This window comes from Carcharhinus amblyrhynchos, chromosome 16 (assembly GCF_965287045.1).
Source record: "Carcharhinus amblyrhynchos chromosome 16, sCarAmb.v2.hapA, whole genome shotgun sequence".
Lineage (NCBI taxonomy): Eukaryota > Metazoa > Chordata > Chondrichthyes > Carcharhiniformes > Carcharhinidae > Carcharhinus > Carcharhinus amblyrhynchos.
This window is the reverse complement of record NC_137339.1, coordinates 25,083,599-25,096,188: the sequence shown is the minus strand read 5'-3', so window position 1 is coordinate 25,096,188 and position 12,590 is coordinate 25,083,599. Positions and strand designations below refer to the sequence as shown.

At 41.9% G+C, this 12,590-nt stretch overlaps 1 protein-coding gene and 1 pseudogene across 1 annotated transcript in view; one reads left to right on the top strand and one right to left on the bottom strand.

The window, feature by feature from the left end:
- Positions 1-12,590, top strand: part of LOC145353903 (phosphoprotein associated with glycosphingolipid-enriched microdomains 1-like) — a 104,269-nt gene that overhangs the window by 35,794 nt on the left and 55,885 nt on the right. The window contains exon 3 of the mRNA XM_080204871.1: positions 7,450-7,623. Coding sequence (XP_080060997.1) covers positions 7,475-7,623 — 149 coding nt within the window. The 5' untranslated portion in view covers positions 7,450-7,474. The remainder of the gene's footprint in view (positions 1-7,449; positions 7,624-12,590) is intronic.
- On the bottom strand, positions 152-373 carry LOC145354113 (U2 spliceosomal RNA; annotated as a pseudogene).

Here is a 12,590-nt window from a genome sequence, read left to right as displayed (position 1 = left end):
GACGCTAATAAATAAACTTTAATTTTTTTTGTTTACTTTATTCCAATCCAATCAAGTCAAATTAAAGCCAATTCAGAGTCCCAGCAAGTTGAGACATTCCCAATCCAAGCTGACAAGACAGGGCTCTCACCTCCTGTCTTGGGCTTGATCTACATGATCCAAGCTGATTGGAGTAGGTGTAGCTCCTCCTCCAAAGCTTGATCTCATTTGCATCTTAGCCAAAAGGCCGAGATGCAGCTTTTTAAAAATTGCTTCAAATGAAGCTAAAGTGTAACCTAATGACTTCAACCAAGTGCAGCATGTCGATACTACACTTGATCTTAGCCGAGAACAGATACTACACTTGATTTTAGTCAAAAGGCTGAGAAGCGATATTACTCCATCATTGGCAGTTTTGCATTCAAAAGCCTAAGGCCCAAACTCTGGCCTCTTTCCCCCTCCCCTCAACTCTCTCTCATCTTCTTTAAGGTGCTCCTTAGAACCTATACCTTTGACTTAGCTGTTGGTCTTCTGTGGCTTTGTGTCAAGTGTTGCTAACTGAAGAACATTGGGACATTTTACAATGTTAAAGGTGCTTCATAAATACCCGTTGCTACGGTTGCTGAGTGCTCCCAGTGAAATTCCTTAATTGGAGACATTAACTACAGGCAACATTTTCATCACTGAAGTATTTTGCGAAAGTTGATCAGTTTAATGCTCTTTAGGACTGTATTTCTCAATATATTGTCCCAGTGACAGACATCTGAATAATGCCATGAATAAGATTCTTTAGTAATTTGATCAGGATTCGGTAACCTCTGGAATGCAGACAAATTATCTCAGTAGAAAAACTACAAAGAATTAGTGAGGTGTCGTCTAAATCACTTCTGTTTCTGTCATTGCTAAACCCTTACTAAGTGATCGTGGATCGACCTGGTCCAAAAATAATCCACAAAATCATAGAATCCCTACACTGCAGAAGGAGGCCATTCAGCCCATTGAGTCAGCACTGACTCTCTGACACAGCATTTTACTCAGACCCTTTTCCCCACCCTATCCCCATAACTAAGGATGTGGAGGCTTTGGAGAGGGTACAGAAAAGATTTACCGGGATGTTGCCTGGTATGGAGGGCATTAGTTAAGAGAAGAGGTTGAAGAAACTTGGTTTGTTCCCACTGGAACGATGGAGGTTGGGGGGGTGACTTAATAGAAGTCTACAAGATTATGAGGAGCGCAGACAGAGTGGATAGTCAGAAGCTTTTTCCTAGGGTGGAAGAGTCATTACTAGGGGGCTTAGGCTTGAAGTGCAAGGGGCAAAGTTTAAAGGAGATGTATGAGGCAAGTTTTTCAAACGGAGGGTGGTGGGTGAGTGGAACTTGCTGCTGGAGGAGGCAGTGGAAGCAGATACGATAGCAACTTTTAAGGGGCGTCAGCACAAATACATGAATTCGATGGCAATAGAGGGATATGGTCCTTGGAAGGGTAGAGGGTTCTAGTTGAGTTGGGCAGCGTAGTTGGTGCAGGCTTGAAGTGCTGAAGGGCCTGTTCCTGCACTGTAATTTTCTTTGTTCTTTGTAACTCCACACACTTACCACGGCTAATCTCTTTAACCGACACATATTGGGACATTTGGGGGTTAATTTACCATGACCAATCCACCTAACCTGGACATCTTTGCAATTCTTCAAGTGAATTTTTAGAAATAGCCGAATCTCTGAAGTGAGCAGGGGTTCTCAATTATATTTCTTGGTAGAAGTGAAACTGCAGGAATTTGGTCAAAGTTATTGTCTTTTGTTTGCATTGCTTGAATGACTGGGGGATTTTCACAGTAACTTCAATGAATGTTAATGTAAGCCTACTTGTGACACTAATAAATAAAGTCAGCTCACACTTGCAAAGACTTCCAAGAGCTGGTAACAAAATCTGATGTGTAATTCCTATTTCAGACTACAGGTGTCAGTATTCTTTCACATATTGTACAGTAAGGGACAAAATGTATGGTTTTTGGCACTTGGAGTGAACTTTGGGAGTTAAGGAATTGCAATCGGCATGATTTCCATCCGTTAGTTTTAAGATACAACCTGTAAATCAGGTTCATTGATCATCTCGTCCCAAATTTCTGATTTCTTGCATTGTAAAGAGTTCAGAGCCTGAAATAAAAAGAAAGAAATCAGAAATCCACACCTGGTCACAGCAGGATTAGGCTGTTGAGTTGGACAATCAGCCATGATCGTAATGAATGGAGAAGCAGGCTCGAAGGGCCAAGTGGCCTCCTCCTGCTCCTATCTTTCATGTTTCTATGGTCTGTCAGTGTTTGGAGAGGAGGGGAACAAACAGGTTAACTAACACTCAGGTGTTGACATTTCATCATAACACTGCCAGTGTGACGAATGGTCTACACCTCTAACAGAAACCTGTCTATTCCCTTCTCTGTTGTTAGAAACGTGGAAAATAGAAGGAGGCCATTTGGCCCTTTGCACCTGCTTCACCATTCACTTTGATCAGGGCTGACCATCAAATTAATAGCTGGATATTTCCAACATTGATGTGGAGATGCTGGCCTTGGACTGGGGTAAACACAGCAAGAAGTCTCACAACACCAGGTTAAAGTCCAACAATAAACCTGTTGGACTTTAACCTGGTATTGTGAGACTTCTTACTGTATTTCCAGCATTGCCAGGTGGCACGGTGGTTAGCACTGCTGCCTCACAGCTCCAGAGACCCAGGTTCAATTCCTGGCTTGGGTCACTGTCTGTGCGGAGTCTGCACATTCTCCCCAAGTCTGCGTGGGTTTCCTCCAGGTGCTCTGGTTTCCTCTCACAATTTGAAAGACATGCTGGTTAGTTGGATTGGCCGTGCTAAATTCTCCCTTGGTGTATACAAACAGGCGCCAGAATGTGATGACTAGGGGATTTTTCACAATAACTTCATTGCAGTGTTAATGTAAGCCTTACTTGTGACGCTAATAAATAAACTTTTATACCAATGTTTAGAATGTGAAGAAGCAATCGCACAAACTGAACCTCTTTAACTTTCAAGACCCATAAGCTTGAAGTTACCACTTATTTTGAGCATTTTCTCTTCTTCTGGGCAAAATCCTGGGCAAAAGGAAGAATGATTTCCACTTTAATTTGGGCTATTCATGATCACAGGATGTCCCTTAGGGCTTGACAGCAGTTGAAGTGCTGTTGGAGGGAAATCACTGCTGTAACAAAGAGATGGGGCAATCAGTTGGTGCCACAGAAAACTCCCACACACAACAATGTGGTAAAGACTAGATAATCTGCTCTTGTGGTTTTGATTTAAGGGACAAATATTGGCCAACTCACTAAGGATAACTTTTCCCCGCTCTTTGACATTGCATCATGATCTAACTTATCTTTTCACATGCCTGGTAAAGATTTGCAAGTAAAATCTTAGCAATGGTATTTATTTTTAATATGTTCAGATTTCAGTATTACCTTCAACTATGGATTTGGGATTATCACTTGAAAAGTAAGGTGTGGAAGGTTTCCACACAAAGTTTAAAGTTTATTTATTAGTGTCACAAGTAGGCTTACATTAACACTGCAGTGAAGTTACTGTGAAAATCCCCTAGTTGCCACACTCCTGTTCGAGTACACTGAGGGAGAACTTAGCCAATGCACCTAACTGGCACGTCTTATGGACTGCGAAAGGAAACCCACACAGACTCGGGAGAACGTGCAGACTCCGCACAGACAGTCCCCCGAGCTGGGAATCGAACCCAGGTTCACTGGTGCTGTGAGGCAGCAGGGCTACCCACTGTGCCACGTGCCACCCTGGTCAGGATATAGAGTGCTTTACCACAAGTGATTATTGAGGTCCTCCAAAAAGGATTTGAGTGTGTCGCTGTAAAGGAAAGATCAAAAATTAAAACGAGTAGATCATTTTAGGTTGGTGACCTGGCCCTGATATTGGTGCAATGAGCTGGATGGACATCCTGAATATTATAATTTCTACATCTCTGAAATGGCAATGATCATCTTTGGAAATGTTGAAGTAATGAGTGCATTCCAGACCCCACCATTCAAGCAGCATTTAATCGGTTCAGGTTTATTCTATTGAATCAATACAATCCCCAACTGCTATGTTGTTCTGCTTCATCGGACTGTTGGCCATATGTAGTAAGACAGCTTAGTGCTGGCTTGTGACCAGGGATTATAGTGACTGATTGTTTATCTTAGTACAGAGACTCTACTGGCAATTCTGTGGATTTGTCCTCAAAAGCAATAGACCGAGTGGAATAAAGTGTAATTATTCTAGGATTTATTAGGACTTTAGGAAATCTGTTTCATTTTTTTGGATGCTATTTTGTATAATGATGGGCGGGTGTAATGTAGTGGATATCTTTGGCAGAGTCCCTCATATTGTTGCTCTGTCGTGACCTGATTAATGGTGAACCTCTTTACTGAGTCGGAACCACAGTAAGCTTTTAATGATACACATTTAATCATCCTTGCAGGATTCACTTTAGGAAACATTTATTTGGACATAGGATTTTGCTGTTCAAATAAACATTTGCTATCTAATCTTGTCTGAGGTCAGATTAACTTGCTGTGATTTTGGGACTGGCTGCTCAGAAAGATGAGAAATGGCTTCCATATCTGAAACTGAAGTTTTTCAGATCATTTGCTGAATGAGGAATGTCCACATGTTGCCCATGAACCATGGCATGTTGGCCATTGAAGTCCTATTAGTTTTTATATGTTCCTTATAGGTTTGTCTTATTTTATGCATTTGGAGTTTTGGGAAGAGACATTTTCAGCACTGTTACCTCACTGGTAGGTAAGTCATAAGGCCTCGATTTTTGCAAAGCTGGAAGGGCTCCGAGGCTTGGCGAAATTGGCGCCACAGCTCCGATTCCAGGAATCCCACCTGCGAACTTGGCGCCTCCCCTTTGGGAGTGGGGGAAGGGAATATGGGCGTGTTGTAGTTTGCCGATCCGTGGTTCACAGAGGCTGCAGTGCATGTAACTGCACAGCTGCCTTCAGTGGGTATAGTTTTTGTTACTGCAATGTCCGAAACATGACTAGTGAGCTTTAGACGTTTTAAGGAAAAGGGCTAAAGCTGCTTGAATTATTTTGGAGAGGTAAGGTACACCTTTGGGATTTGTCAGAGTAGACATGGATGTGTATAAAATGTGGATAAGTTCAGTGGAGCTGTCAAGCCATTTAAATCCGCATACCCTTTAAATCTTTGAAAAAAAATAGCCTGGTGTGATTCTTTGTGCAATTTCACCAGGTATTTCTTGACATAAGCCTGAGGGATCTCATTCTAGAATTAGTGCTGTATGACTGCTTATACAACTTATCATTGTCACAGCGGGGGCCCTGTAAGTACATAAATTGATTCAGAGCTCTAAGCGCAATTGCCTTTGTGGGCCTATTAATACAGTTTTCTTTCAAAAGGGATTAACTACTTGAGTGAAATATTTATTTTTCTGCAGGCTTAAGTAATTGAAGAAATTTCAATATATTGAATGTTTTATCCATGAATTTTTCTTTAATTGTGGCCTGCAAAGTGTGCTTTATTTTTTATCTTGCTGTGATTCCTGAGGTTGTCCAATGGTGGATTCTGGGTGCGTAAGTTTGAGAATGTATGAACAAAGAGTGGTGTGTGGGGGCATGTGTTGGCAGTAAATTAGCATAGGGGTCATGATTGGCATGAGGTAGTATGGAAGGTGTGAGGGTTTATGGGGAGGGGTGAGAGGAGCATGAAGTAGCGTGGCTTGGCATGGATGGGGCATGGAGTTGTTTCTGATTTTATTTCTTCTTTGCAACTTGCCAAGTCCCAGAGCACCAAGGCCAGCTTTTAACCTGGCCACCTTGGTACCCAGCAGTTCGTGTCTCAGCCTGCCAATAGTTTGCGGCCTAAGTGTGCCCGACTCGAGTTAGCACCCACCCTCTGGAGTGATAATCAGGGCGACTTCTCCCGAGTCAGGTTTGAAATTTTCATGACCCTGGACTCTTGACTCAGGAGTGAAAACGTTCTGTTCATTGGGATTTGTCAACTTGGGCATGCAAGTTTATGGGATTAAGTTTAAACTTTGTATGTGACCTTTAACCTTCCAAATGTACCTTGGGAGCTCACAAAGACAACACGTTGAACACCTTTGCTCAGTTGCGTTAGCATTTGCTGCATATTAGAATAATTATTGTGCCAACTTGCTTTAGCAGTGTTATCAATTCAGAAATTTGCCAACCCTTTTGAACGCAGAGATTGTGATACAGATTAGATTAATGATTTGTTGCTGGTTCTTTACTTGACTGCCTGACCCCCCACAAAGGAAAAGAAGGTGGGATCCATTTATTCGTCTATCAATTCATATATTTATGGTGCTTGCTTGAAAATATATCCGTTTTAAATCAGACTCCACTATTGGAAAAAGGTCGCTAAAGATAGTTGTACCATTGTTGAGCAAGTTGTGGCAGGAGTTAGTCACATGCCTTGAAGTCAACCACAGTTCGTACATTCCCTGGAGAGAAAGTAGGGCAGAGGCTTGGTTTCAAGCTGTGAAAAATATAAAAGTACAGTAGCAGCAGTGGGTGAAGTGCCAACTACACTCTGTTTTTTGTTGTCCTTGAGCCGAGAGATATTGTGAAGATAATTCTGGTGCAGATGCAGCTGGATAGAATGGCAGCAGATAGAACAAAATGAGTTAAGACAGAAGGAAAGAGGCAGAAGTGTAATGCAAGGTGGGTACTCTAGTTAAGAAAATAGTGCTGATATGGGTATATGCCCAAGGAACCCACTCATTCAGCCACAGATGGTGCATGGCATGGCTGAAATGACAAGGAGTGAATTAAGAACCTCAAAAAAGACAACACAACAAATAAAAAGCTGTACCCCAAAAACTCAGATTAATATAAATTGAACATGGATAAATGAAGTGAATAAGGAAAGGTAGATAAAACAATGCAGATAACAAGATGGAGAGAAAGAATGAGCAGGTGACAAAGAAAAGAGAGAATAGATGGGGATTGCAACGTACTGATAAATTTTAGTACTGATACACTCATCAACTTTATTCCGAACGGGTATTGTGATTTTAAGTGAGATTAAGTTGTATTCTCGTCTATGATATTTGATGAGCAAACAAATTTATCGCCCTAATTTTAACTGGCAATCAGGCATACTAGGGCTGAGCCAAACAGATCTTGATCCTGGCCCAAGCAGCATGACTCTCAGGCCTGGGTGTTTGAGCTCAAGCCCTGGAATACTCGAACACAGAACCTTGTGACTCGGAAAGAGCATTACCAAGTAAGCCACAGCTGACAAAGCAATGGAAATGTTGAAGTGAAAACATTAGTCGTCTATAATTTTGAAATGATGCTATGTTAACATTTCAAATAGTGTTTCTTTCACACGTATAAGTTATATGCTGATATACATGTGATAGTTTTATGGCTACGTGGCAGCCTTGTGACAATTTGTTTTCTTGTTTCACAGTTAAGTGCCTGACAGAGGGAAGATTATGGCCCCTCCTCCTCTGCACAAGTTTAGGAAGGGGTCAGGGTTTACGCTGGATGGCCAGCCGCAGATCCTCCTCTGTGGTTTTTTAGTGGCTGGGGGAGCATTCCTGCTCCTGGTGCTTCTCACATTTCTCTGTAATAACTGCCAAAGGTAAGGAATGATTATCACTTTTGCTGACTAAATGTTTACCTTCTTGTAAACTGTTTCTCACCCTGCCTGTATTTCTGCCTGTGTAGTGTGAGAGGAAATACACTTGGACTCCCTCATGTTAAAAGTCAGGCCCCAAAACACAACATTTCCCATCTTTGTGGGGGCGGGACTGGAGGCTGCACGTGCGTAATTCGTGGAGACAGCCGGTCACTTAAATCACTTGCTACCTGCACAAAACTGGGATTCTGGGAGTCAGGTGAATGTGAAACCTGAAGTGTGCAGACTAAACATCAACTAGAAGCAGGAATCGGCCATTCAGCCCTTTTGAGCCCTCTCACCATTCATTTTGATTGTGGCTGATCATTGAATTCAATATCCTGATGCCCCTTACCCCATATCTCGATCCCTTTAGCCCCAAGAGCTGTATCTAATTTCTTCTTGAAATCAGACAATGTTTTGGCCTCAACTACTTTCCATGGTGGTGAATTCCACACATTCACCACCCCCTGGGTGAAGAAATTTCTCCTCACCTCAGTTCTAAAAGGTTTACCCCTTATCCTCAAGCTATGACCCCTAGCTCTGGACTCCCCACCATTGGGAACATTCTTTCTGAATTTACCCTGTCTGATCATGTTTGAATTTTATAAGTTTCAATGAGATCCTTTCTCACTCTTCTAAACTCCAGTGAATATAATCCTAACCGACTTAGTGTCTCGTCATATGACAGACCTGTCATCCAAGGAATCAACCTGGTAAACCTTTGCTGTAATCCCTCCATGGCAAGGACAGCCTTTCCCAGGTAAAAACATCAAAACCACACACAATACTCCAGGTGTGGCCTCACCAACACCCTATACAATTGCAGCAAAACATCCCTATCCCTATAACTAGAACGGGTAAAAGGAGGTAAATGATATGTTTACATTGAAGCAACTAGTTTGAGATTGGTAATTGCAGTCATTAGACCCAGTCATGTAGTATCCCTTAATTTTGCCTGATTTCAGTGATTTTTTCCTGATCAGGACAGATCTACATGGTGTTGTAATTGAAAGTTCAGTTGTAAGTTCTAGGTATTATTAGAACTTCATTTCAATTGTGCTCATTTGAGATCTTAGCCATTTAGGCATCAGAAGATGGTTCAATAAAGTTACTCAGGAAATCTTCAGAAAGTTGTAGATCAATACCTATTAAAGATAGGGCAGGACTTGACGAGCGTACTATAGTTCTTGCTTTCAGTTTCTGCCTTGTGTACTTGGGGCGGAATTTTCTGGCCATGCTCGCCCCAAAACCTGAAAATTGCGCCTGAGGTCAATGCATGGTCCGTCCACTCGCCCGCCACGATTCCCATGGTGGGTGGGACGGGAATATTCCACCCTCAGTCTCTGGTCTCTCTCTGGTCAGCAGTCGATTGCTGTGCAACTTGCTCAACGAAACTTCTGCTTATTAACTCATTATCAACCCACAGTGTGATCAATGATCTTTGTATTCTAATTGGCCTAATTGAAGAAGGCCTAATTCCTAATTGGATTAAAGTGTGCTTGATCCATCTATGATTGGTTTAGGTGGGCATGATCGGTTTGTTGATGGGTGACGGTGAACTGTTGATGTCATTTCCCACTGTCTGACCCACAAAGGTACCAATTACTTGTGTAATCATTCTTCTCACTAAAGATGTTTGTTACTTCTCATTAAGCTAAAATAACATTGCATGATATTTCCTTAGTCAAGGACGGGGGAAATTTGCTGTCATGCCCTCATTGTTGATATTTTGAGCTCACCATCTCAAAACCTTATTGAATGGGGAGACAGTGGTTTACTAGTATTGTCAGTGGACTAGTAATCCAGAGACCCAAAATAATCATTGATTCATAGAATCCCACAGTGCCAAAGGAAGGCATTTGGCCCATCAAGTCTACACTGACCATAATCCCACCCAGGCCCTATCCGCATAACCCCATGTATTTACTCTAGCTAGACCCCCTGGCAATTCAGCATGGCCAATCCACCTGGCCCTCACATCTTTGGACTGTCGGAGGAAACTGGAGCACCTGGAGGAAATCCACGCAGACACAAGGAGAACATGCAAACTCCACACAGTCTGTCACCCAAGCCAGGAATCGAACCTGTGTCTCTGGTGCTGTGAGACAGCAGTGCTAACCACTGTGCCACTGGGTTCCAGATTCAAAGCCTGCCAAGATAGATAGTGAAATTTGAATTCAATAAAAAATCTGCAATTAAAAGTTTAATGATGAGTATGAAACCATTGTTGTAAAAACCCATCTGGTTCACTAAAATCTTTTAGGGAAGGAAATCTGCCATCCTTCCCTGGTCTAGACCACATGTGACTCTAGATCCACAGCAATGTGGTTGACTCTTAACTGCCCCTTCAAGGGTAATTTGGGATGGGCAATAAATGCTGCCCCAGCCAGTGACACCCATACCCTGTAAATAATTTTTGTTTTAAATCAGACCCTTATCAGTGATTCTGTTTTGCACAGGTTATTAACAGGTTGCTGTTATTTCTCTCTGGTTACTTGAAATGAATCATGAAATCCCTGCAGTGCAGAAGGAGGCCATTCGGCCCATCGAGTCTGCACTGATCACAGTCCCACCCAGTCCCTAATCCTGTAACCCCACTTATTTACCCTGATTATCCCCTGACACTAAGGTCAATTTAGCATGGTCAATCAACCTGACCCACACATCTTTGGACTGTGGGAGGAAACTGGAGTACCCGGAGGAAGCGCATGCAGAGGACAATGTGCAAACTCAACACACACAGTGACCTGAGGCCAGAATTGAACCCTGGCACTGTGGGGCAGCAGTGCTAACCATTGTGCCACTGTGCCAAGTTAAGAATAGAGTGGGTAAAGTGGCTTATGATCTTAAAACTACTAAAGCAGTTTATGAGGTACTAGTATAAAATATATATAAAATACAGGTGTGAATATTTTTGATGCCTGCTTTTACTAGAGCTAAGACAGCATTTAGGCAACAGGGAACAAGTTTGTGAATGGGAACATGGATTCATTGGCGGTCTAATTGACCTATATGTTACTTCATTAAAACAGGCGCTTATCAATGTGACTGTTGCTGAGACAACTGCTTTGCTATAGTAATTTTTGTTGAATGTACCAGTGTTTGGTATAAATCAACTAAACTTGCAGAATATTTTTGTAAAACTTAAGTTACAGAAGTTACACAGATTATGACGAAGGGAATACAACTTGAGAAAGTATGAGCTTATGCACTTTGGAAGGAGGAATGAAGGCATGCATTATTTTCAAAATGGGAAAAGGCTTCGGAAATCTGAAGCACAAAGGGACTTGCAAGTCTTGGTTCAGGACTCTCTTAAGGTTAACATATAGGTTCAGATGGCAGTCAGGAAGGCAACTTCAATATGAGCATTCATTTCTAGAGGGCTAGACTACAAGAGCAGGGATGTATTGCTGTGGCTGTATAAGGCTTTGGTCAGACCTCATTTGGAATATTGCGAGCAGGAAGGATGTGCTAGCCTTGGAGGAGATCTAGAGGAAGTTCACAAGAATGATCTCTAAAATGAAGGGTTTGTTATATGAGGAGTAGTTGAGGAGTCTGGGTCTGCACTCAGTGGAGTTTAGAAGGATAAGGTAGGCTCTACTTGAAACTTACAGAATACTGAAAGGCCTAGATAGAGAGGACATGAAGAGGATGTTTCCACTAGTGGGAAAAACTAGAACTTGAGACCACAATCTCAGGCTAAAGCCTTTAAAACTGAAATGAAATTTCTTCAGCAAAAGGGTGGTGAATCTGTGGAACAAATGGTGGAGGCTATGTCATTGAGTGTCTTTAAGACAGAGATAGATAGGGTTTTGATCAATAAGGGGATCAAGGATTCCAGAAAGAAAGCAGGCGAAGAGAATCATATCAGCCATGATTGAATGGCAGAGCAGACTTGATGGGCCAAATGGCCTAATTCCACTCCTATACCTTATGGTCTACATAAAATGTGTATCAATGCTTGAAAGTGATTAGTGTATTAAATATAGAGAGTTACAAAAGCTAATTACAGAACTTAATTCGAAACTGGTAAAATCAGAGATGGTTACTTTGTGTGAAACAGTGACTTCCCTTAAGCATCATGAGTGGAACTGCACTAATTTAGTGTGCAAGGCAAAATGTTTTCATACTTGTTTTTCTTTGCACAATAGGATTTTGAAATTAAAGAATGGAACTGATCATTTTAATTGTGAGGGAGGTGGATGGTTCCATACCAGTGATTGTTTAACCTTGGTGTCTTGCATCAGTAGCTTCAAGAGCCACATTTCCTACCTTCCTTGTCAATTTTGAGTGTCATGCCAAGACCAAGTCATGTGATGAGCTAGTATCCCAGAATTCAACATAAAACCATGTTGGGTTGACATATTTTGATTATTTGACTAATGCCACAACTAAACTCCAAGCTAAGTGAAAATGATTGTCGAAACTAAACTTTCTTGCACCGTGTAAATGTTTAAAGTAATGCATAGGAACTTAAGGAGGTCAAAGGAACTCACTGAGCACTTATTAAACTGGAATTGTACTGGAAATAATGTCAAACTCAGTTAGTTTGAAATTTTCTGCTTTTGGCTTCATGTCACTTCTGTTCAAGATCAGGTCAGTATCTGACTGCATACTTATTCTACAACTTTGGTGAGGACACAGCTGGAGTACTGTATACAGTTCTGGTCAGCACATTATAGGAAGGACATGAACGCACTAGAAAGGGGTTCAGAGGAGATTTACCAGGATGCTGCCTGGGATGGAACATTTCAGAGAGGATGGATAGGCTTGGGTTGTTGTCTCTGGAGCAGAGAAGATTGTGGAGCAGCCTGATTGGGGTATACAAGATTATGAGGGGCATTGATAGAGTGGATCAGGAGCAGCTGTTCCCCTTAGTCAAAGGGTCAGTTACGAGAGGACACAAGTTAAAAGTGAGGGGTGGGAGG